This window comes from Hyperolius riggenbachi, chromosome 8, assembly GCF_040937935.1.
Source record: "Hyperolius riggenbachi isolate aHypRig1 chromosome 8, aHypRig1.pri, whole genome shotgun sequence".
Lineage (NCBI taxonomy): Eukaryota > Metazoa > Chordata > Amphibia > Anura > Hyperoliidae > Hyperolius > Hyperolius riggenbachi.
Genome location: NC_090653.1, coordinates 100587868 through 100605651, shown reverse-complemented (window position 1 = coordinate 100605651; position 17784 = coordinate 100587868). Strand labels below are relative to the sequence as shown.

Below are 17784 nucleotides of genomic sequence, written 5' to 3'. Positions count from 1 at the left end.
GCCGTTAGTGCTGGCAACACGCTGTGTGTCGCTAGCACTGCAAAGGGCATAGCGGCGCGCAGGGGGGTCCTGGAGGCACACCATGGGGCAACAGAGGCTGGTGTTAGTGTGCACAACCAGCCTCTGTGCCCCACTAACATAATTAAATCCCACCTCGGGTTCTCTTTAAAATTGATTTTCTCAAAAACTACAAGGTCTTTTTGAAAACAAAATTTCCTCCGATTCCCACAGTTTTCCTTAACTTATCCTGCAACTCTGGTGTTTCTATCACACACGGGGGGGGGGGGGGGAGCTTTGTTATTCACGTTTACAAGATTTTGCACGCGCTTCACCCCTCCTCTGGAATGCCCTCCCACAACACATCTGTCACTCGCCGACCTTTGTTACCTTTAAACGCTCTCTAAAAACTCATTTGTTCTGACAAGCATATGCACTGCCTTAGGCCATTTCCTTTTGTCCTAAGACCAAATTGCACTCCTGCTAGGTATCCTAAAACACACGGCCTCTATATATTTGTTGTATACTACCCCTCCTCTTGTTTCCCCCCATTCCCTTTAGATTGTAAGCTTGCAAGGGTAGGGCTCTCTCCCCTTTTGTGTCTTGGAAATCATTATACATTTCATTTATCATGTTACTTTTATCACTGTCATTACCAATTCTGTATTTTGTATTCTGTATTTTGTATCATTTTTGTATTTTGTCACTAACTATGTATCTTGTATATTGGTATACACTATTGTCTGTATTATTATGTACCCCATGTTCATTTCTTACTTTGTACAGCGCCACGGAATATGTTGGCGCTTTATAAATCAACTAGTCTACCTAAGCCCGTTTAAAAACGGGCTCTAGGTAGTGGTATCGCCACCACTGCCGCTACATGTTAGTGCGCACACCCGCTGCTCATGCGCACGCGCACCCGTCTGCCTGCCCGGCTCACTGGCCCCGTCCTCCAGTCGCAACTGCTGTCCGGGCCAGCTACACAGGGACAGCTTGACGAAGGGACACAGGGGTTTTATTATAGAGGATAAAATAATAATAAAACTGTTTTCCCACAATCTGAACATAAAATGTAAAATCAATTTTCTCAAAAATGACAAGGTCTTTTTGACTTTTTTTTCCTCCTTTTTACCACTCTTCTCCTGAACATATCCTGAAAATATGGTGTTTCTATCAAGTCTTCTACAGTATAGTTAGTGGCCATTGACATTTCTTAAAAATAACCAAAAATGTTTGCTTAAAATACGTATTTTTTGGCAACTATTTTGCCATTGATTTCCCTCCGCCATGCCACAGCCTGGGTTCTGGTACACTTTATACACCATTTTTAAAGAAATTGTGGCTACAAAGATGCTCTGAAGGTTTTAGATGTTCGTCTGCCCATTAAAGTCAATGGAGCTCACCAGTTCAGTTTGCGGACGCGTATTTTCTCAGTATAGTTCGCGAACACAACATTTTGATGTTCGGCCATCATTATTAGGGAACATATATACATGAGAACTTGGACGTTCAAACCACTGTACAATCAGGACATCCAGCAATACAAGTACAAATGCATACATAGTTGATGTGTGGATTGTGATAACACTAAAATTGGTACTCGTTCATATGATACATTATAGCAAAAGGTAAAAAAAAAGGTAAGAAACAATAGGAGAAAGTCCCTGCCCTTGCTAGCATACAATCTCTAGAGAGTAGTGTGGTGGAAACACTAGGCAAGGAGACACAAGAGTTAATTGATGAAGCAGTGAGCCTTCACTGCCACCTACAGCAAGGTGTAAGCTTGTCTGAAAATATGTGGTTTTTTTTTAGTACATTTGAATTGCCCTGCCTCAGAACATGATTGACAGGCTGTGGAAGAGAGTTCCAAAGAAGTCCTGGATGTGGAAGGAGGTGAACAAGCTGGATGACCAGGATCTCCTGGGAGGAGTTAATGTTTTGGGTGGGATGGCATCTAGAGATTTATGAGGAAATGTGTGGAGGTGACAACTTATTTAAAGCTTTGTATGATAACATGAGGATTTAAAATGGGATCCTTTGGTTAATGGGTTACCAATGGAGTGATTAGCAGACAGGAGCTGCCTCAGAGGAGTGGGAGGCATACTTTTAAAGAAAGTTAACCCAAATAAAATTTTTAATGGAAAAAAAAAATTACAATAAAAAAAACAAAAAAAAACAAAAACAAAAAAACATGAATAGTTACCTAAGGGTCTGAACTTTTTAAATATGCATTTGAAGGGGGTATACTACGAACATTTTTTAAATTATAAGCTTGTAAATAGTGATGGATGCAAAATGGAAAAAATGCACCTTTATTTCCAAATAAAATATTGGTGCCATACATTGTGATAGGGACAGAATTTAAATGGTGTCATAACCGAGACAAACGGGCAAATAAAATACATAGGTTTTAATTATGGTAGCGTGGATTATTTTAAAGCTATAATGGATGAAAAATGAGAAATGAATTTTATCCATTTTTTCTTATTAATCCTGTTAAAATGTATTTATAAAAAAATGATTCTTGGCAAAATGTACCACCCAAAGAAAGCCTAATTAGTGGAGGAAAAAACAAGATGTAGATCAATAAATTGTGTTAAGTAGTGATAAAGTTATTAACGAACGAATGGGAGGTAAAAATTGCTCTGATGCATAAGGTGAAAAATCCCCAAAGGCTGAAATGTTTTTAATGTGCCTCATTAGGCTATTACTGCTTCTGCAACAGGATACGGCATTTTTGTGCGATGCAAGGGACCATACCATGGTAAGCGTGAAAAGGGTCTAAATTTCTCTTAAATGTCAGTTGCCCACTTTCCAAGATAGTTCAGTAAAGGCACTAAGGCAGAGCACCTTATCTGTATAGATGATTAAGGTCAGGGATTTAGGGGGTCAGGGGTCAGCATTACAGCCAGGAAAATTATTATGATTTTGTTTTATATTTTTTTTTTATAAATTAATCAGACACCTTTAGAGATAGTGGTGTAGTTGCTAATTTATTTGATTTGCACAAAAATGTACAATTTTGCAAATTGTTTGCACTTCGGAATTGGGTCAGTCCAAACAGTTAGGAATTTAATTTGATTGGCCTAATTTGATATTGCATAAAACATGCAGTAACTTTGCACGCAGGTCAGAACTCGTTGACAATTTCTAAAAACCTTCCATAGTCCTCTCTTTTCAGGTTCCATTTAATGGCCCCGTATAGATTCCAAAATAGTTTTTGGTACAAAAAAAGGTGCAAGGTTATCTTTACTTTTACTGACTGTACCATTCAAGAATAGTGAGAAACACAAAAAAAGACAAATTTCCACTGACCCAGGTAAAGAAATGTATCCTATTAAAGCCAGTAGCTGATGACCCATAATGTGACAGCTGGTTATTTAACTGTTACTTAGAGGCTTTGACAGGCTAACATAGATTTTCCTGTTTGAGTCTGTGGAAATTTTCATGTCAGGATCATTTTCCTTGCTCATCACTACTGAAGAACTCAAGTATGGGAAATGTTTTATTCCGGATCACACTTGTTATTTTATGAACACTGCTATGCAGGCTTTACCTCACAGGAGCCTATAGGCGTAGATGTCCTGGCACCCTAGATTTTGCCCTCCATGAACCCACAAACCCCTGCAGAACCGCACCACAAGTGTGCTGGCTGGCCCAGCTGTCACTTATCCCTTACTTCCCATGCCTGTCATAGCTGCAAGTGTCACTTAGCATTAGGTAGCCAGAGGTACCTTTAGTATTAGTTAGCTACTGTTGCCCCCAAATAAAGTGAGATCTCATCAGTAAAATGCAGAGAGCTGAGTGAGTAACCTCTCATTTGCACTTTTCTGAGGACTCTGCACAGAGAAGGAAAGAGGGAGAGGGAGGGAAACACTGGGGGAGGGGGTGAGCCACCTTCAATCATCATGCGTCTGTAGAAACATGCCTACAGTGCCTTATGGTAGATCCGGCCCTGCTGCTATGGTGTTTGTACTTGTTTAAAAGTTTTTGAAAAATTCAACAAAAATTCAACAACATTCAAAAAACAAAACAAAAAACAATTGTTACAATCCTAACAATCCTAACAAATAAACAATCCTAACAAATAAATGTTAGGAGAGGCCACCGTTTTCATTGGATGGGATCTGGTCATGTTTTCATGCAGTCCAGCTGCTCTGACAGTTTTAAGGATAATGTTTAGAGTTGCTCTGTTGTTTTCAGGAATCAGAAACATCAAGGCTCAAAGCTCTTCACATCAGAAAAAACAATTTCATACATGTCTACATTCATAGCTTTTAGTAAGAAACCTTGTATACTTAAATCTTACAGTAATCTATACCTTGCAACTTACTTTTTTGGCTGGGTGACTTTTTTCCCTGTCTTTCCATCTTTGACCCTGTACCAAGAGAGAAATGGTTTAGTATCTAGAAAAATGTATTTACCATTTTTATGTGCTTCTTTATTTCTGTTGATGCCTGGGTGGGTCATACTGACAGGCACCATAGTTAGTATTCTTCATGTATTAGAAGGAGGTGTACTCTGTAAGTTGACATTTAAGTGCTCTCGCCTTAACGTTGTTAAATGTAAAGTCATGCACCTTGGACGTACCAATAGTAGAGCATCATATAAAAAAAATAGCATACAGCTGGAAACATCTGACTTGGAAAAGCACTTGGGAATACTGGTTGAAAACAAGTTACGTTGAAAACAAGTTAAGCAACTGTATACAATGCCAAGCAGCAGTAGCCAAAGCAAATGCAATACTGGGACACATAAATACCGTATATACACGTATATAAGCTGACCCGAGTATAAGCCGAGGTACCCATGTTTCCCTCAGAAACTAGGAAAAAGTGATTGACTCGAGTATAAGCCCCTTCCCCAGTATAGCCCACTCCATATTGGCCAGATGTACCCACAGTGCAAGTCAGCACCCCTCCCCATAGCCAGATGTTCCACAAGGATGATAGTTGTGTCTCAAGATGCCGCTAGATGGAGTCATAGATATGAGACAGCGAATGCCACACAGGAAGAATCCCTGATTATTGCACCGCTGACAAGTTGCTTGCACACTCTGATCCACAAGACAGGGGACACAGGTAGACTTGAGCAGCTCACTCTGCACACCATGTTGCAGGGGATGGGCGGCACGGACACATCAGCCAGCTGGCAAAAGAAGAATTGCTAGTGCAATATCCTTACGCTCCTCTGCCAGTAACAAAACCTGCTCCATCATTCATTTTGCTCAACTTGACTCGCATATAAGCAGAGGGGGTAACTTTTAAGCACATTTATTGTGCTGAAAAATTAGGCTTATATGCGGGTATATACAGTAATCTCACTAATATTATAAATGTGAAAGTTTGGATGTTTGGGTGTTTGTTACTCAATCACGCAACAATGGCTGAATGAATTTGAATGAAATTTGGCACGCACAGAGTACATTACCTGGAATAACATATATGATACTTTTTATCCCCATAACCAAAAAGTGGGCTGAGACAAATGCAAATTTCACTGGCAAAATGTAAACTGCAACCTTTCTTACACTGTTAATAGTAGGGTTCTGAAACTTTGCACAGTTGGTCACTGGGTGACTGGGATTAATATTCACAAAAGTGGGTGGACCAAGATTGTGAGCTTTGCAGTCTTGACATCAATAATTTGCATTGAAATGAAACAAATCGGATTGGTTGTGGCTCCACCCCCTTTTCTGAATGTGAACCCCAGTGACCCAGTGACCAACTGTACCAAGTTTGAGGCTTGTGCCATTAACAGTGCAAGAATGGCAGTAATTAAATATTCCCCTTGAAAATCAATAGGTTAATTTTGATTGGCTCCACCCACTTTTCTGAACATTAATTCCAGTCACCCAGTGTTAAACTGTGCAAAGTTTGAGAACCCTACCATAAACAGTGTAAGAATGGCTGCAGTTTACATTTTGCAAATGAAATTTGTATTTTTCTCCACCCACTGATGCCCCGACATTGCTTGGGTATGTATTTGGCTGGTGTTGGCTTCTCCCACTTTTCTAACCCTAACACACAATTACTTAATGACCAAGTTTGTGAGCTTTGCGGTCTTTGGCATCAATAATTTGCATTGAAATGAAACAAATCTGATTGGCTGTTTGTGGCTCCACCCCTTTTTCTGAATTTGAACCGCAGTCACCCAACGACCAACTCAACCAGGTTTAAGGCTTGTGCCATTAACAGTACAAGAATGGCAGCAATTACATATTCCCATCAAAAATCAATAGGTGAATTTTGATTGGCTTTTGTAGTCTCCACCCACTGTTCTGAATATTAATCCCAGTCACCCAGTGACAAATTATACAAAGTTTGACAGCCCTACCATTAACAGTGTAAGAATATCTGCAGTTTACAGTTTATCAGTGAAATTTGTATTTGTCTCCGCCCACTGATGACCCGGCATTGCCTGCTTATGTATTTGGCTGGTGTTGGCTGCGCCCACTTTTCCTAGCCCTAACACACAATTACTCAATGACCAAGTTTGTAAGCTTTGCAGTCTTTGGCATCACTAACTTGCATTAAAATTAAACAAATTAGATTGGCTGTTTGTGGCTCCACCCCTTTTATTAATGTAAACCCCAGTCACCCAGTGACTAACTGTACCAGGTTTGAGGCTTGCGCCACTAACATTGCAAGAATGGCAGCATTAAATATTCCCCTTAAAAATCAATAGGTGAATTTTGATTGGCTTTTGTAGGCTCCACCCACTTTTCTGGATATTAATCCCAGTCACTCAGTGACCAACTGTGCTAAGTTTGAGAACCCTACCATTAACAGTGTAAGAATGGCTGCTGTTTACATTTCCCCAGTGAAATTTGTATTTTGTCTCCGCCCACTGATGACCCGGTTGTTGCCCGGTTATGTATCTGGCTGGTGTTGGCTGCATCCAGTTTTCCTAACCCTAACACACAATTAATCAATTACTCAATTACCAAGTTTGTGAGCTTTGCGGTGTTTGGCATCAATAATTTGCATTGGAATGAAACAAATCTGATTGGCTGTTTGTGGCTCCACCCCCTTTCTCAATTTGAACCCTAGTCACCCAATGATCAATTGTACCCGGTTTGAGGCTTGTGCCATTAACTGTGCAAGAATGGCAGCAATGTAAATATTCCCCTTGAAAATCAATAGGTGAATTTTGATTGGCTTTTATAGGCTCCACCCACTTTTCTGAATATTAATCCTAGTCACCCAGCGACCAACTGTGCAAAGTTTGAGAACCCTACCATTAACAGTGTGAGAATAGCTGCAGTTTACATTTTGCCAGTTAAACTTGTATTTATCTCCGCCCACTTTCCTTTTTGGTTAGGGGAATAATAAGTATCCTATACTTTATTCCAGGTAATGTACTATGTGTGTGACAAATTTCATTCAATCCGTTCAGTATATATATATATATATATATATATATATATATATATATATATATATATACACGCACACACTCCAGAGGGAAATACAGAAGCTTAGCAGATGAGCTATTTGTAAAACAGTTTTTGCCATTTACAGTATATACTCGCATATAAGCCTGATTTTTCAGCATGAAAAATGTGCTGAAAAGTTATCCTCTCGGCTTATATGTGGGTCAGAGGAGCAGAATGGATGGTGGGGCAGGTTTTGTTACTGGCAGGGGAGTGTAAGGATTGTGTACTAGTGATCCTGCTCTTGCCAGCTTGCTCCCTGCTGTTTCTGTGCTCCCTACATCCCCTGCAACATGGTGTGCAGAGTGCGCTGCTCAAGACTACCTGTGTCCCCCGGCTTGTGGAGTGGAGCGTGCCAGCAAAGTGTCAGCGGTGCAGTGAACAGGGATACAGCTATATCATACTTGGGACACATTTGGCTATGGGGAGAGGGGCTGACTTGCACTGGGGGCACATCAGGCTACTGTGGAGGGGGCTATACTGAGTAGGGGGCTTATATGTGAGTCAATCACTTTTTCCTGGTTTCTGATGGTAAAGTGGGGATCTCGGCTTATACGCGGGTCAACTTATATACGAGTATATACGGTATTTAGAAAGGTGTCCTTCACAGTGAGAATGGTTAAAATCTGGAATATCTTACCTCAAGAAGTAGCTTAGGCAAACTTTATATCTTTAAAAATTAAAGAGGGCTTGGATGCTTTCCTTGCATTGAATGGCATCCACAGCTATAATTAATACATAATTCTCTGGAGAGTTGATCCAGGGAATTATCTGACTGCCATCTGCAGTTGGGAAGGAAGTTTTCCTTTTAAGGCTAATTGGCCCAGGCCTTGTAAGGTTTTTGTCCTTCTCCTGGATCAATTGGTATATGTGCGGGTTCAGGACAGTGTTTTTTTTCTTTCTGGTTGAATAATTGTTTTCCCATTTCAATTATATATTTGCTTCCACACACTTACCAATAATGTAGGCTGTAGTTAGCATCTGGATGAATGACTTCAGCAGGTTCCCATTTGCAAATGACATATTCCAGGTAGTACCAAATACAACTTAAATTTCTCACCATGGTATTTTCCTCACCTGTTAAACAGCAAACATAAATCATTTTTATTACTTAATATACGGCATCCTATGACAATAATTCAAGAACAACTATCAAAGGAGACACGTGCAGAATCTGCAGTTCACCACATAAGCAAACCCTTAACTGGCAAAGCTGTATGTAGGTACAAATCTATTCAAATACATGTATGAGTCTTCATTCATAGCGCTGACATATTTATGAACCATCCCTTGAAAGTCTGTGTGTATCCAGGGAGCAATGCCCTATTCTATAATTTGGGGCATTACCACTGTGGGAGGGGTGTGTGTGTACGTCTAAGGAGGGGCACAACTTCTTACTATCCCTGATACAGTCTCAACCCCCCTCCAGAGCAGGTGTTGCCATGGTCACACTAGATCATAATGGCTGCAGTGTCATGGGGTGTTTGTGTGTGTGTGTGTGTGTGTGGGGGGGGGGGGGATGGTTATTTGACCTGTCAGATAGACAGGCTCACTGTGCATGGGAGTCACCATGCTGAGAATGGGGCAAGGTGGTCTGAATGTAGGGGAGACCCACTCAGAGTTTTGCTTCGGGGTGCAAAGATCGTTAGCTTAATCCCTTATCTTAGTTACACACCATACAATTCTCTGGCAGATTTACCTGCCAGATCGATTATTTCCAAAATATCCAATCTGAATTTTGATCTATTTTTCGATTTTCTAAACTTTTTTTAATTGTTTTAAAAATTTCTTCGACCGATTTTCGTTTAGTTCTATGAAAATTGATCAAAAAAAGATCGAAAAAATGATTTAAAAAAATGATCAGGAAATTGGAAAAATCAATCTAAATTCAGATCAGACATGTTGGAAATAATCGATCTGGCAGGTAAATCTGTCAGAAAATTGCATGATGTGTACCTAGTATTAGAGTCTAATGTTCTCTACAAATGGCTATCTACTATGGCATGACTCTTAAGTCTAACTACAACTATCGATCACTAGATGCCATTTCAAGATTCTGAATATTACTTCCTACCTTCCACTAAAGTCTAATTATCATTTCCTACCTGCCACCAAAATCTACCAATCATTATCTACTAACTCCAAAAAGTGATTAGTATTGATCAGTAGGGCAGTGGTAACATGCCTAAATTATGCTGACAAAGCTCCTAATTCCTAGCTCCTTTTTGGGAAGGACAATGAGTATTTTGGAACAAAATCCCTCTCGACCTATTTCTTCATGAGTTGTGCCTCTTTCAAGACTGATACACAGATCTGCAAAAAATATGCACCTATGCTAATCTTTATTCTGACCCCTGAAATGACATAGAATGAAAACATTTTTTTTTACTTTGTTAAATTATGCACACTGTTGACTTATTCATGTAGAACTGGTTTAATAATCCACTAACTAGTCAATAACCTGCCTGCAGTTAGTTCACAGGTTGGGGTTGATTCACAAAAGGCCGGTAACACTGCCCACCCCGCGGCGATGTTATTGGCCTGTATTAAAAATAGTAACTCTTGTTTCACCGATAGCAACGCACGTTAACAGTGTACGCGTTAAAAAGTAGCATAGTGCAGGCTACGCTAATTCCAAACTGCGAGTACACTGTGTACGTGCGTTGCTACGGTAACACTAGTCATGCTATTGGTGCAACAAGCATTACCAGTTTCAGTATAGGCTAGTAAGATTGCCAGGAGGTGGGCAATGTTACCAGCCGTTTGTGAATCAATCCCAACTGTTTCCAAAGAAGCAATGCAAGACTCATAGTTCTTCATTTTCTTAAAGTGGAATTAAAGTCGAAATTACTTCTGATTTATTACAAAAAAGATCTGCATCCCTGCAATAGTTTGGTTTCCTGTCACACTTTTCTTTAAAAGCAATGTTGCAGAAATGACTCTTTTCTTGTTAGTTGATGATCTTTTCATAAAAGTCATGATCGTCAAGATAAAAATTGTCTTCAATCGGCTTTGTAAATGTATTGCTTGGAGCAGGGACAGCCAAATGTTTGGCAAGATGAGTAATGTTATGCAACATTAGCTACTGGATGTTAAGGCTCTTTCTGGAGTCTACACATCTGCGGCTATTCAGGAATCTTGGGTAAATAGCATTAAAAAGGCCAGGTATACTTGATGAAATGGACAATGTAAATTCAGATCAATTTTAAAAGACTGATCACTGTTCTTTCCAAATTGTCATGAATTTGTGAGAAAACGTGGTAAAGCCGCCGCGGGTGCTCAGAGCAAGGCGGCTAATTCCGCATCCAACGCGGCAGGTTGCGCGCGTGGGCCTGCATCTGTTAGCATGACTGAACGCGGAGAAACCGCCGCATGTCCTGAGAACAAGGCGGCGGATTCCATGTCCCATGCGGCGGTTTGCACACATAGGCCAACATCTGTCAGTATGGCTGAACGCGCAGAAACCGCCGCATGCTCTGATAGCGGTGCGGCTGGTTCTGCGTCCAGCACAGCGGATGGGTTACAACACATGTCTGGTGTGGCTGGGACTGATAGTCCACACAGGTTCAGAAGGACACTTGCGCGCGCTGAGAGGCAGAGCTTTTATGACAGCCAGAAGGGAGTCAGCTGACCAAGCCGGTCAGCTGACAATTCTATCAGTTCTCATTGGTCCAGCACTTAGGGGAGGCGCTGCAGAGCGCTATTGTATATATACTGGGTGCTGGTCATTTCTCTGGTGTCTGTCGTTGCGATCACTACGTGGAAGCACTCAGACCTTGTTGTCAGAATCTGTGTTATTCTCTAGACCAGTTCCAGGGTGTTGATGACTACGGAACTCACACCCAAGACTAGGAATACTGTATATTATCTGTGTTATTCTCTAGACCAGTTCCAGGGTGTTGATGACTACGGAACTCACACCCCAGACTAGGAATACTGTATATTATCTGTGTTATTATCTAGACTAGTTCCAGGGTGTTGATGATCAAGGAACTCACACCCAAGACTAGGAATTAGCGTTACCATCTTGTCATTATTCAGACTAGTTCCAGGGTGTTGATGATCAAGGAACTCACACCCAAGACTAGGAATTAGCGTTACCATTTTGTCATTATTCGGACTAGTTCCAGGGTGTTGATGATCAAGGAGCTCACACCTAAGTCTAGGCATTGCTGGATTATCTGTTATGACTTTCTGCTTTCCTGACCACTCTTCTGGTCACTGATTCGGTACCTCGCTATATCTGATACTCTGTTGCCAAACTCTGCGTGCCTTAGGATTCCGATTCTGTCTCTTGTCTCTGTACCTGATCTGTCTGTGTGTTGCCGCCCTGGCCTGTCCGACCTCGAGAACTATCCCCCCTGTTTGGAGATAGTTCACAGACCTGTCAGTGACACTATACCTTGGTGTCACTCGCACTCTGGTCCTTTCCACTCTCAGCCTGGCTCCGCCCCTTGGGGAGCCTCAGGCCATTGGAAGGAACCTGTTCTTTGGGCAGTATCTCCTACTGCTTTGCATCCTCTATACGGGTGCTCTCCTCAAAGTATTACTGTTGCACCAAACACTCATATTACCCAGGTGTCCAGAGGTTGGAGATGTATCTGATTATCGGTGATACTGCAGATCATCAGTAATCGGGTATATATCTGTATTTTCGGTGATACTGCAGATCACCGATAATCAGATCCTCTCTGTGTTACACCGATCGTTACAGAATTCACTTTGATTTTGATATCCTTTTGTATACACCAAAATATCTACACATTTTATCAGAAATCAATTTATAAAAATAAAATAAAGTTTTACCTGCTGCCAATGGTGTATGTAGACTGTAATTCTCAGATTTAATACTTTCACACTTAGCCACAAGGTCATTAAGATAAATATTATTTAGATCCTTCAGTTTGTAAACTTCTATGGCTACATATGGATCTTCTAAAAAACGGCGTGTCCACTAGAAGGTGACATGACAAGAATAGCAGTTATATTCAGACTTTCACTTCCCAAGCTTCATTTCAAGATTATTCTGGAAAAGCGTATTTGGCTTCATTTAACCTGAGAAAAAAATTGCTGGAGTGTCTTAAAGAACAACTAAAGCGAGAGGTACAATATAAGGAGGCTGTCATATTTATTTCCTTTTAAGCAATATCAGTTGCCTGGCTATCCTGTTGATCCTCTGCCTCTAATACTTTTAGCTATAGACCCTGAACAAGCACGCAGCAGATCAGGTGTTTCTGACATTTATTGTCAGATCTGACAAGATTAACTGCATGCTTGTTTCTGGTGTTATTCAGACACTGCTGCAGCCAAATAGGTCAGCAGGGCTACCCCAGGCAAATGGTATTGCTGAAAAGGAAATACATATGGCAGCCTCCATATTCTTCCCACTTCAGTTGTCCTTTAAATTGCACCTGTGTGAAGAAAAGAATGAAAAACAAGCATTAGACAATGACAGGGGCTTTTGACTAATGAATAGATTGTGAGCTCCTCCAAGGACAGCTCCTCCAAGAGACATGACTATGAAGTCTATAAAGTACTGCAGATGATGGCACTGCTACATAAATACATATAATGCCAATGGCGGCATTTAGCTACTTGGCTAGACTCCATAATCGTGTCTCCGACTGTCCTTAGAGGAGCTCACAATCCAGACTGTCATCGTCATAGTCCCTGTCATTATCTAATGCTGATTTTTGAGGGAAAAACAGAGAAACCCACATAAACACAGGGACCCCATACAAACTCCAGGCAGATCATGTCCTTGCCCAGATTTGAACCTGGGACCCTGGCACTGCAAGACAATTATATCCGCTCTCTGAAGGTTTTTGGCGCTTTTGTGATGACAAGAACTTATAATATCCTGTGTACATCCAGAGTCCAGCACAAAGGGGGTTACTTACATATCATGCAACCAGTGAATATGTGGGGTGCCACAGGGCTCAGTCTTATTTCCTTTCATATGTGCAATTTCCTTGCTGACACTTGGAAAAATAATTAAACATCACAGCATAATGTGCCACTGTTATACTGATAATAACACCGCACTAAATTTATTACATATTATTCACAACTGGTGGGACAGACCCTACTCTATACATAAAAGTTTGCTTAGCTAAGCTACAGGTGTGGATGAATGATATCTGGCTGTCGGAAACTGAATGCTGACACTCTTGTCATTGGAGTTTGGCTCTTGACATCAAAAAACCATTCTACTCTCAATGTGTACAGGTCCAAGTCCTCCGTTCCTTGTGGCCATCGTACTTCCTCATTAGTGTAACCACCAGCAGTGCATGTGGTTATAATAACAACCACTAATGAGGAAGTACGATGACCATGAGGAATTCAGGACCTGGACCGCTATAGTGGCAGGTGTTTGCAGTGTATGCAATATCGCCAGCAGCTGTAGGAGAAGAGGGGCTCATGTAGAAGCAGGACCGGAACGAGGGGGAAATGAGCATGGCGGCAGGATCAGGTAATATAGCATCCCTGCGCACTCTGCACCACTTGCCTACCATACCTTCTTAATATAATTCACAACCATTCCCCCCCCCCCCCCCCCCCCCCTCTGTTTTGAGAAAGAAGTGTGTCCTATATTGCAAAAAATGTGTCACTCATATTTTTTTTACTAGCGTCACCACCCTGCACCCAACTCATGCGTCTGTACCACAACATGTCCTCTCTGAATGCTGAATACACCCCAATATACGCTAATAAGCATCTGCACATGAATAGGCAAACATCTGTGCCTAGAACTGTATGGAGGAAAAGTTTAAAATAGACCAAAAGATACTATACATGTATTTGCTTAAAAACGAAGATAGGAAACCGAGAGCCTAATATAGTGTAGTATTTAAAACAATTCAGCAAATTGAAGTAAAAACAACTAGGGTTATACTCACAAACATGGGTTACCACACAGGTAACCACTAGCAGGGCAGGTGCGGAGAATAAGAACCTGACCCTAATCAGGTTTAAGAAGTCGCTCTCTGTTGTAGGAGAAATATGGGGATACACCCCTCCACCATGGGTGGATTAGACTGATTGCAAAACACTTTTAAACAGAGGCGCCAACAAGAATAAAAATGTCTAAAAACCGTTTAAAAGGGGGAAGTTAAAGATGGACTTACCTGCCTTGTAGAGTAATAGACTGGAAGCCATTATTTTAAACAAATTATCATTTATTTAGAAGCTCCAAAGTTTTTTGCATACATGTATTTATTTTCCCTTTATACAACTGTAAACCATTAAAAAAAGTAAGAGGGGACCATAGCTGTTTTCTCCTTCAACATTTCTTGAAGGAACATCAACATTACTTGCAGCAATGAGTGGAGTTAAACGATAATGTCGGTAAATATATAATTACCTTTTGTTTAGATCCATCCCTTATGGTCACATCATAGGTTAAATTGCAGGCTGCTACAGGTGGCTGCCATGTCCAAATTAATTTAAACATTCCCTTCATTTTTACAGTGATGTTGGTTGGAGGCTGAAGAAAATCTACAAGCACCAAAAGCAAAACAAAATTATGTCTTATTACTACAATTACTACTTATTACTACATTACTACTATTATCACAAGAGACAGACACATTATTTCCTTTTTGTTTGGATATCTTCTTGTCCAGTATTAAGGCTCATTCACACTAAGGGCGTTTTTGCCTTTTTTTCCAGTGCACAGGATTTTCAAAATCGCCCACAAAACGCTTGTGCAATGAATCTCTATGAGAAGGTTAATATCTGCACCAGGCCCGGCATGTCCTGGCACCGTAGACTTCACCCTCCATGAACCTACAAACCTCCACCCAAACTGAATGCAAATGTGCTGGCTGTCGCAGCTATGACTTCTCCCTTACTTCCCTTGCCTGTCATAGGTAGCTACAGGTGCCCCTTAGTATTAGGTAGCCAGAGGTACCCTCACTATTAAGCAGCTAGAGGTGCCCCCAAGTATTAGGTAGTTAGAGGAGCGTACGTTAAAAAGGGGCGCTGGGAAAAAAGGGCGCCGGGTTTTTAACGATAAGCATGGATAACGTTTAAAAATGTATTGTACTGTATTTCGTTTAAAATTAATGTTTTTTTAAAGTTATAAATCATTAAATAATGTGCATTAAATCGGGCAATTGTAAAAACGTTAATCTTTCGTTTAAATACTGAAACGTATAATAACGTTTAAAAAAAAAAAATTACTAAGTAACCCTCCCTGTACCTACCCCTAACCCCTAGACCCCCCTGTTGATGCCTAAACCTAAGACCCCCCCTGTTGGTGCCTAAGTAACCCTCCCTGTACCTACCCCTAGAACCCCTAGACCCCCTGTTAGTGCCTAAACCTAAGACCCCCCTGTTGGTGCCTAAACCTAAGACCCCCCTGTTGGTGCCTAAACCTAAGACCCCCCTGTTGGTGCCTAAACCTAAGACCCCCCCTTTTGGTGCCTAAACCTAAGACCCCCTCCTGTTGGTTGCCTAAACCTAAGACCCGCCCTTTTGGTGCCTAAACCTAAGACCCCTGTTGGTGCCTAAACCTAAGACCCCCCCCCTGTTGGTGCCTAAACCTAAGACCCCCCTGTTGGTGCCTAAACCTAAGACCCCCCTGTTGGTTTTTTCGTTTAAAAATAATGTAAAAAAAAAAATGTACTGTTTTTCGTTTAAAAATAATGTTTGAAAAAAAAATATTGTACTGTTTTTCGTTTAAAAATAATATTTAAAAATGTATAAATCATTAAATAAGTGTAATCATGAGAAGCAGTAATAAAACACTTAAGTCTCCGGGCGCCGCTTTTAAAACGTTATTTTTTCACCGGCGCCCTTTTTTCCTATCGGGCGCCCATTAAACGATATTTATTATAGGAGTGAATGGCGGCGCCCGATTTGTCCACTAGCCTCAGGCGCCCGAATTTACTGTTACCGTTAGAGGAACCTCAGTATTAAGTAGCTAGAGGTGCTTCTGACTGAAGGGAGATCTCATCATCAGTGGAATGCCGAGAGCAGGATGAGTAACCTCTCCTTTACACTCTCATCAGGGCTCTGCATAGTGAATGAGGAAGGGAGGCATTCGGGGAGGGGAGTGAGCCATCTTTTCATCATAAGGCGCCTGTAGGCACGTGCCTACAGTGCCTTATGGTAAATCTGGCCCTGATCTGCACCTTGCGTCCGCTTTGCGGTCCGCATACAGTGCCTGTACCCATTTTTGGGGCGTTTTTGCTATAAATGGACGGTATAAGAAGAGCGCTAAATGCTCACAAAACTGCTTTATGCGGTGATTGCGTTTGCGTCTTTTAGAATGAATACATTGTATTTATTCTTTTCTGGTCAAAGAGCTCGCTTCCTGACTTGCGTCAGGGAGTGGATGACAAAACCACTCTGGAAAAACCTGTTGAAAAGCGCTTTTACCAAAAGCACAGCGTGCAGTGGAGCGCCGGGAGGGGAAAAAAACCCGCTTTACAAAATCGCAAAACGCTTGCGTTTGCGATTACGATTTTAGACGTGAACAAGGCCTAACTGAGCTGTGGCTTTAAACTGTTGTCAGCAGGTAGAATAGCCTCACCATGTGCACCAAGGATTATGTTATACATGTACTCATACAAGTACTTGCACATTAGGTTACTGTACTGTACTGTAGGTTACTCCACCCTTGGCCCTTTAATAGTTCCCTGGTAATCTAGTGATATCCACCCTTATCCCTTGCAGTGATCAGCAGCTGGAAGCATGGCTGTGTAACTTACCCTCCTGATTCCTGCAGCGATCGTCTCGCTCACTCGTACCACTGCTCTCTAGTGTCAGCATGTACCAGGTCCTGGCCATGACATCATCATGCCGAGACCTGGTACATGCTGAGAGGAGAGCCCAGTAGACAAGTGAGAAGAGGATTTGCATGGACATGTGTTTCACTTCTACCTCATGTTGAGAATCTTTCCTGACCTTTATTTATTACACAAGGCAGTTGAGGTCAGCTAGTAAGGGTATAACTGTCATAGTATCATGATCTCAAGATACCATGGAATGGTCAGAAATGCTGATTTCCGATGCCGCAGATTTTCGAGGAGTCTCTTTTTAAATCATTTTTTTGAATTCTCTGATTGGCCAAATACTTTCGAGTTTACTTTGCATTCTATGATTGGTCCAATGCTTCTGAGTTCTGTGTTTGGGCTAAAATTACAGAGTTGTGGTGATGCGGTATTTCCAGGAAATCTGCTTTAAGTGTTGAGTGTTCCTGCAGCACATATCTCCATGCTTCAGGAACTTTTGATTTACTGACTGTGACCCTTATCTTCGTGGCTGTACTGTACAGTATGCATATAAAAGTTAAGCATGTTTAAATAACTAGAAAAAAAAGGACTCATCATCTCAGTACTGTC

General features: G+C 41.3%; 1 protein-coding gene across 1 annotated transcript in view; it reads right to left on the bottom strand.

The window, feature by feature from the left end:
• Positions 1-17308, bottom strand: part of LOC137527384 (interleukin-13 receptor subunit alpha-1-like) — a 39510-nt gene extending 22202 nt beyond the window's left edge. The window contains exons 1-5 of the mRNA XM_068247897.1: positions 17152-17308; positions 14799-14932; positions 12242-12389; positions 8392-8512; positions 4334-4378 (exon numbers count right to left, since the gene is read on the bottom strand). Of these exons, the coding sequence (XP_068103998.1) occupies positions 4334-4378; positions 8392-8512; positions 12242-12389; positions 14799-14932; positions 17152-17308 (605 nt within the window). The remainder of the gene's footprint in view (positions 1-4333; positions 4379-8391; positions 8513-12241; positions 12390-14798; positions 14933-17151) is intronic.
• Between the last annotated feature and the right edge of the window lie 476 nt (positions 17309-17784).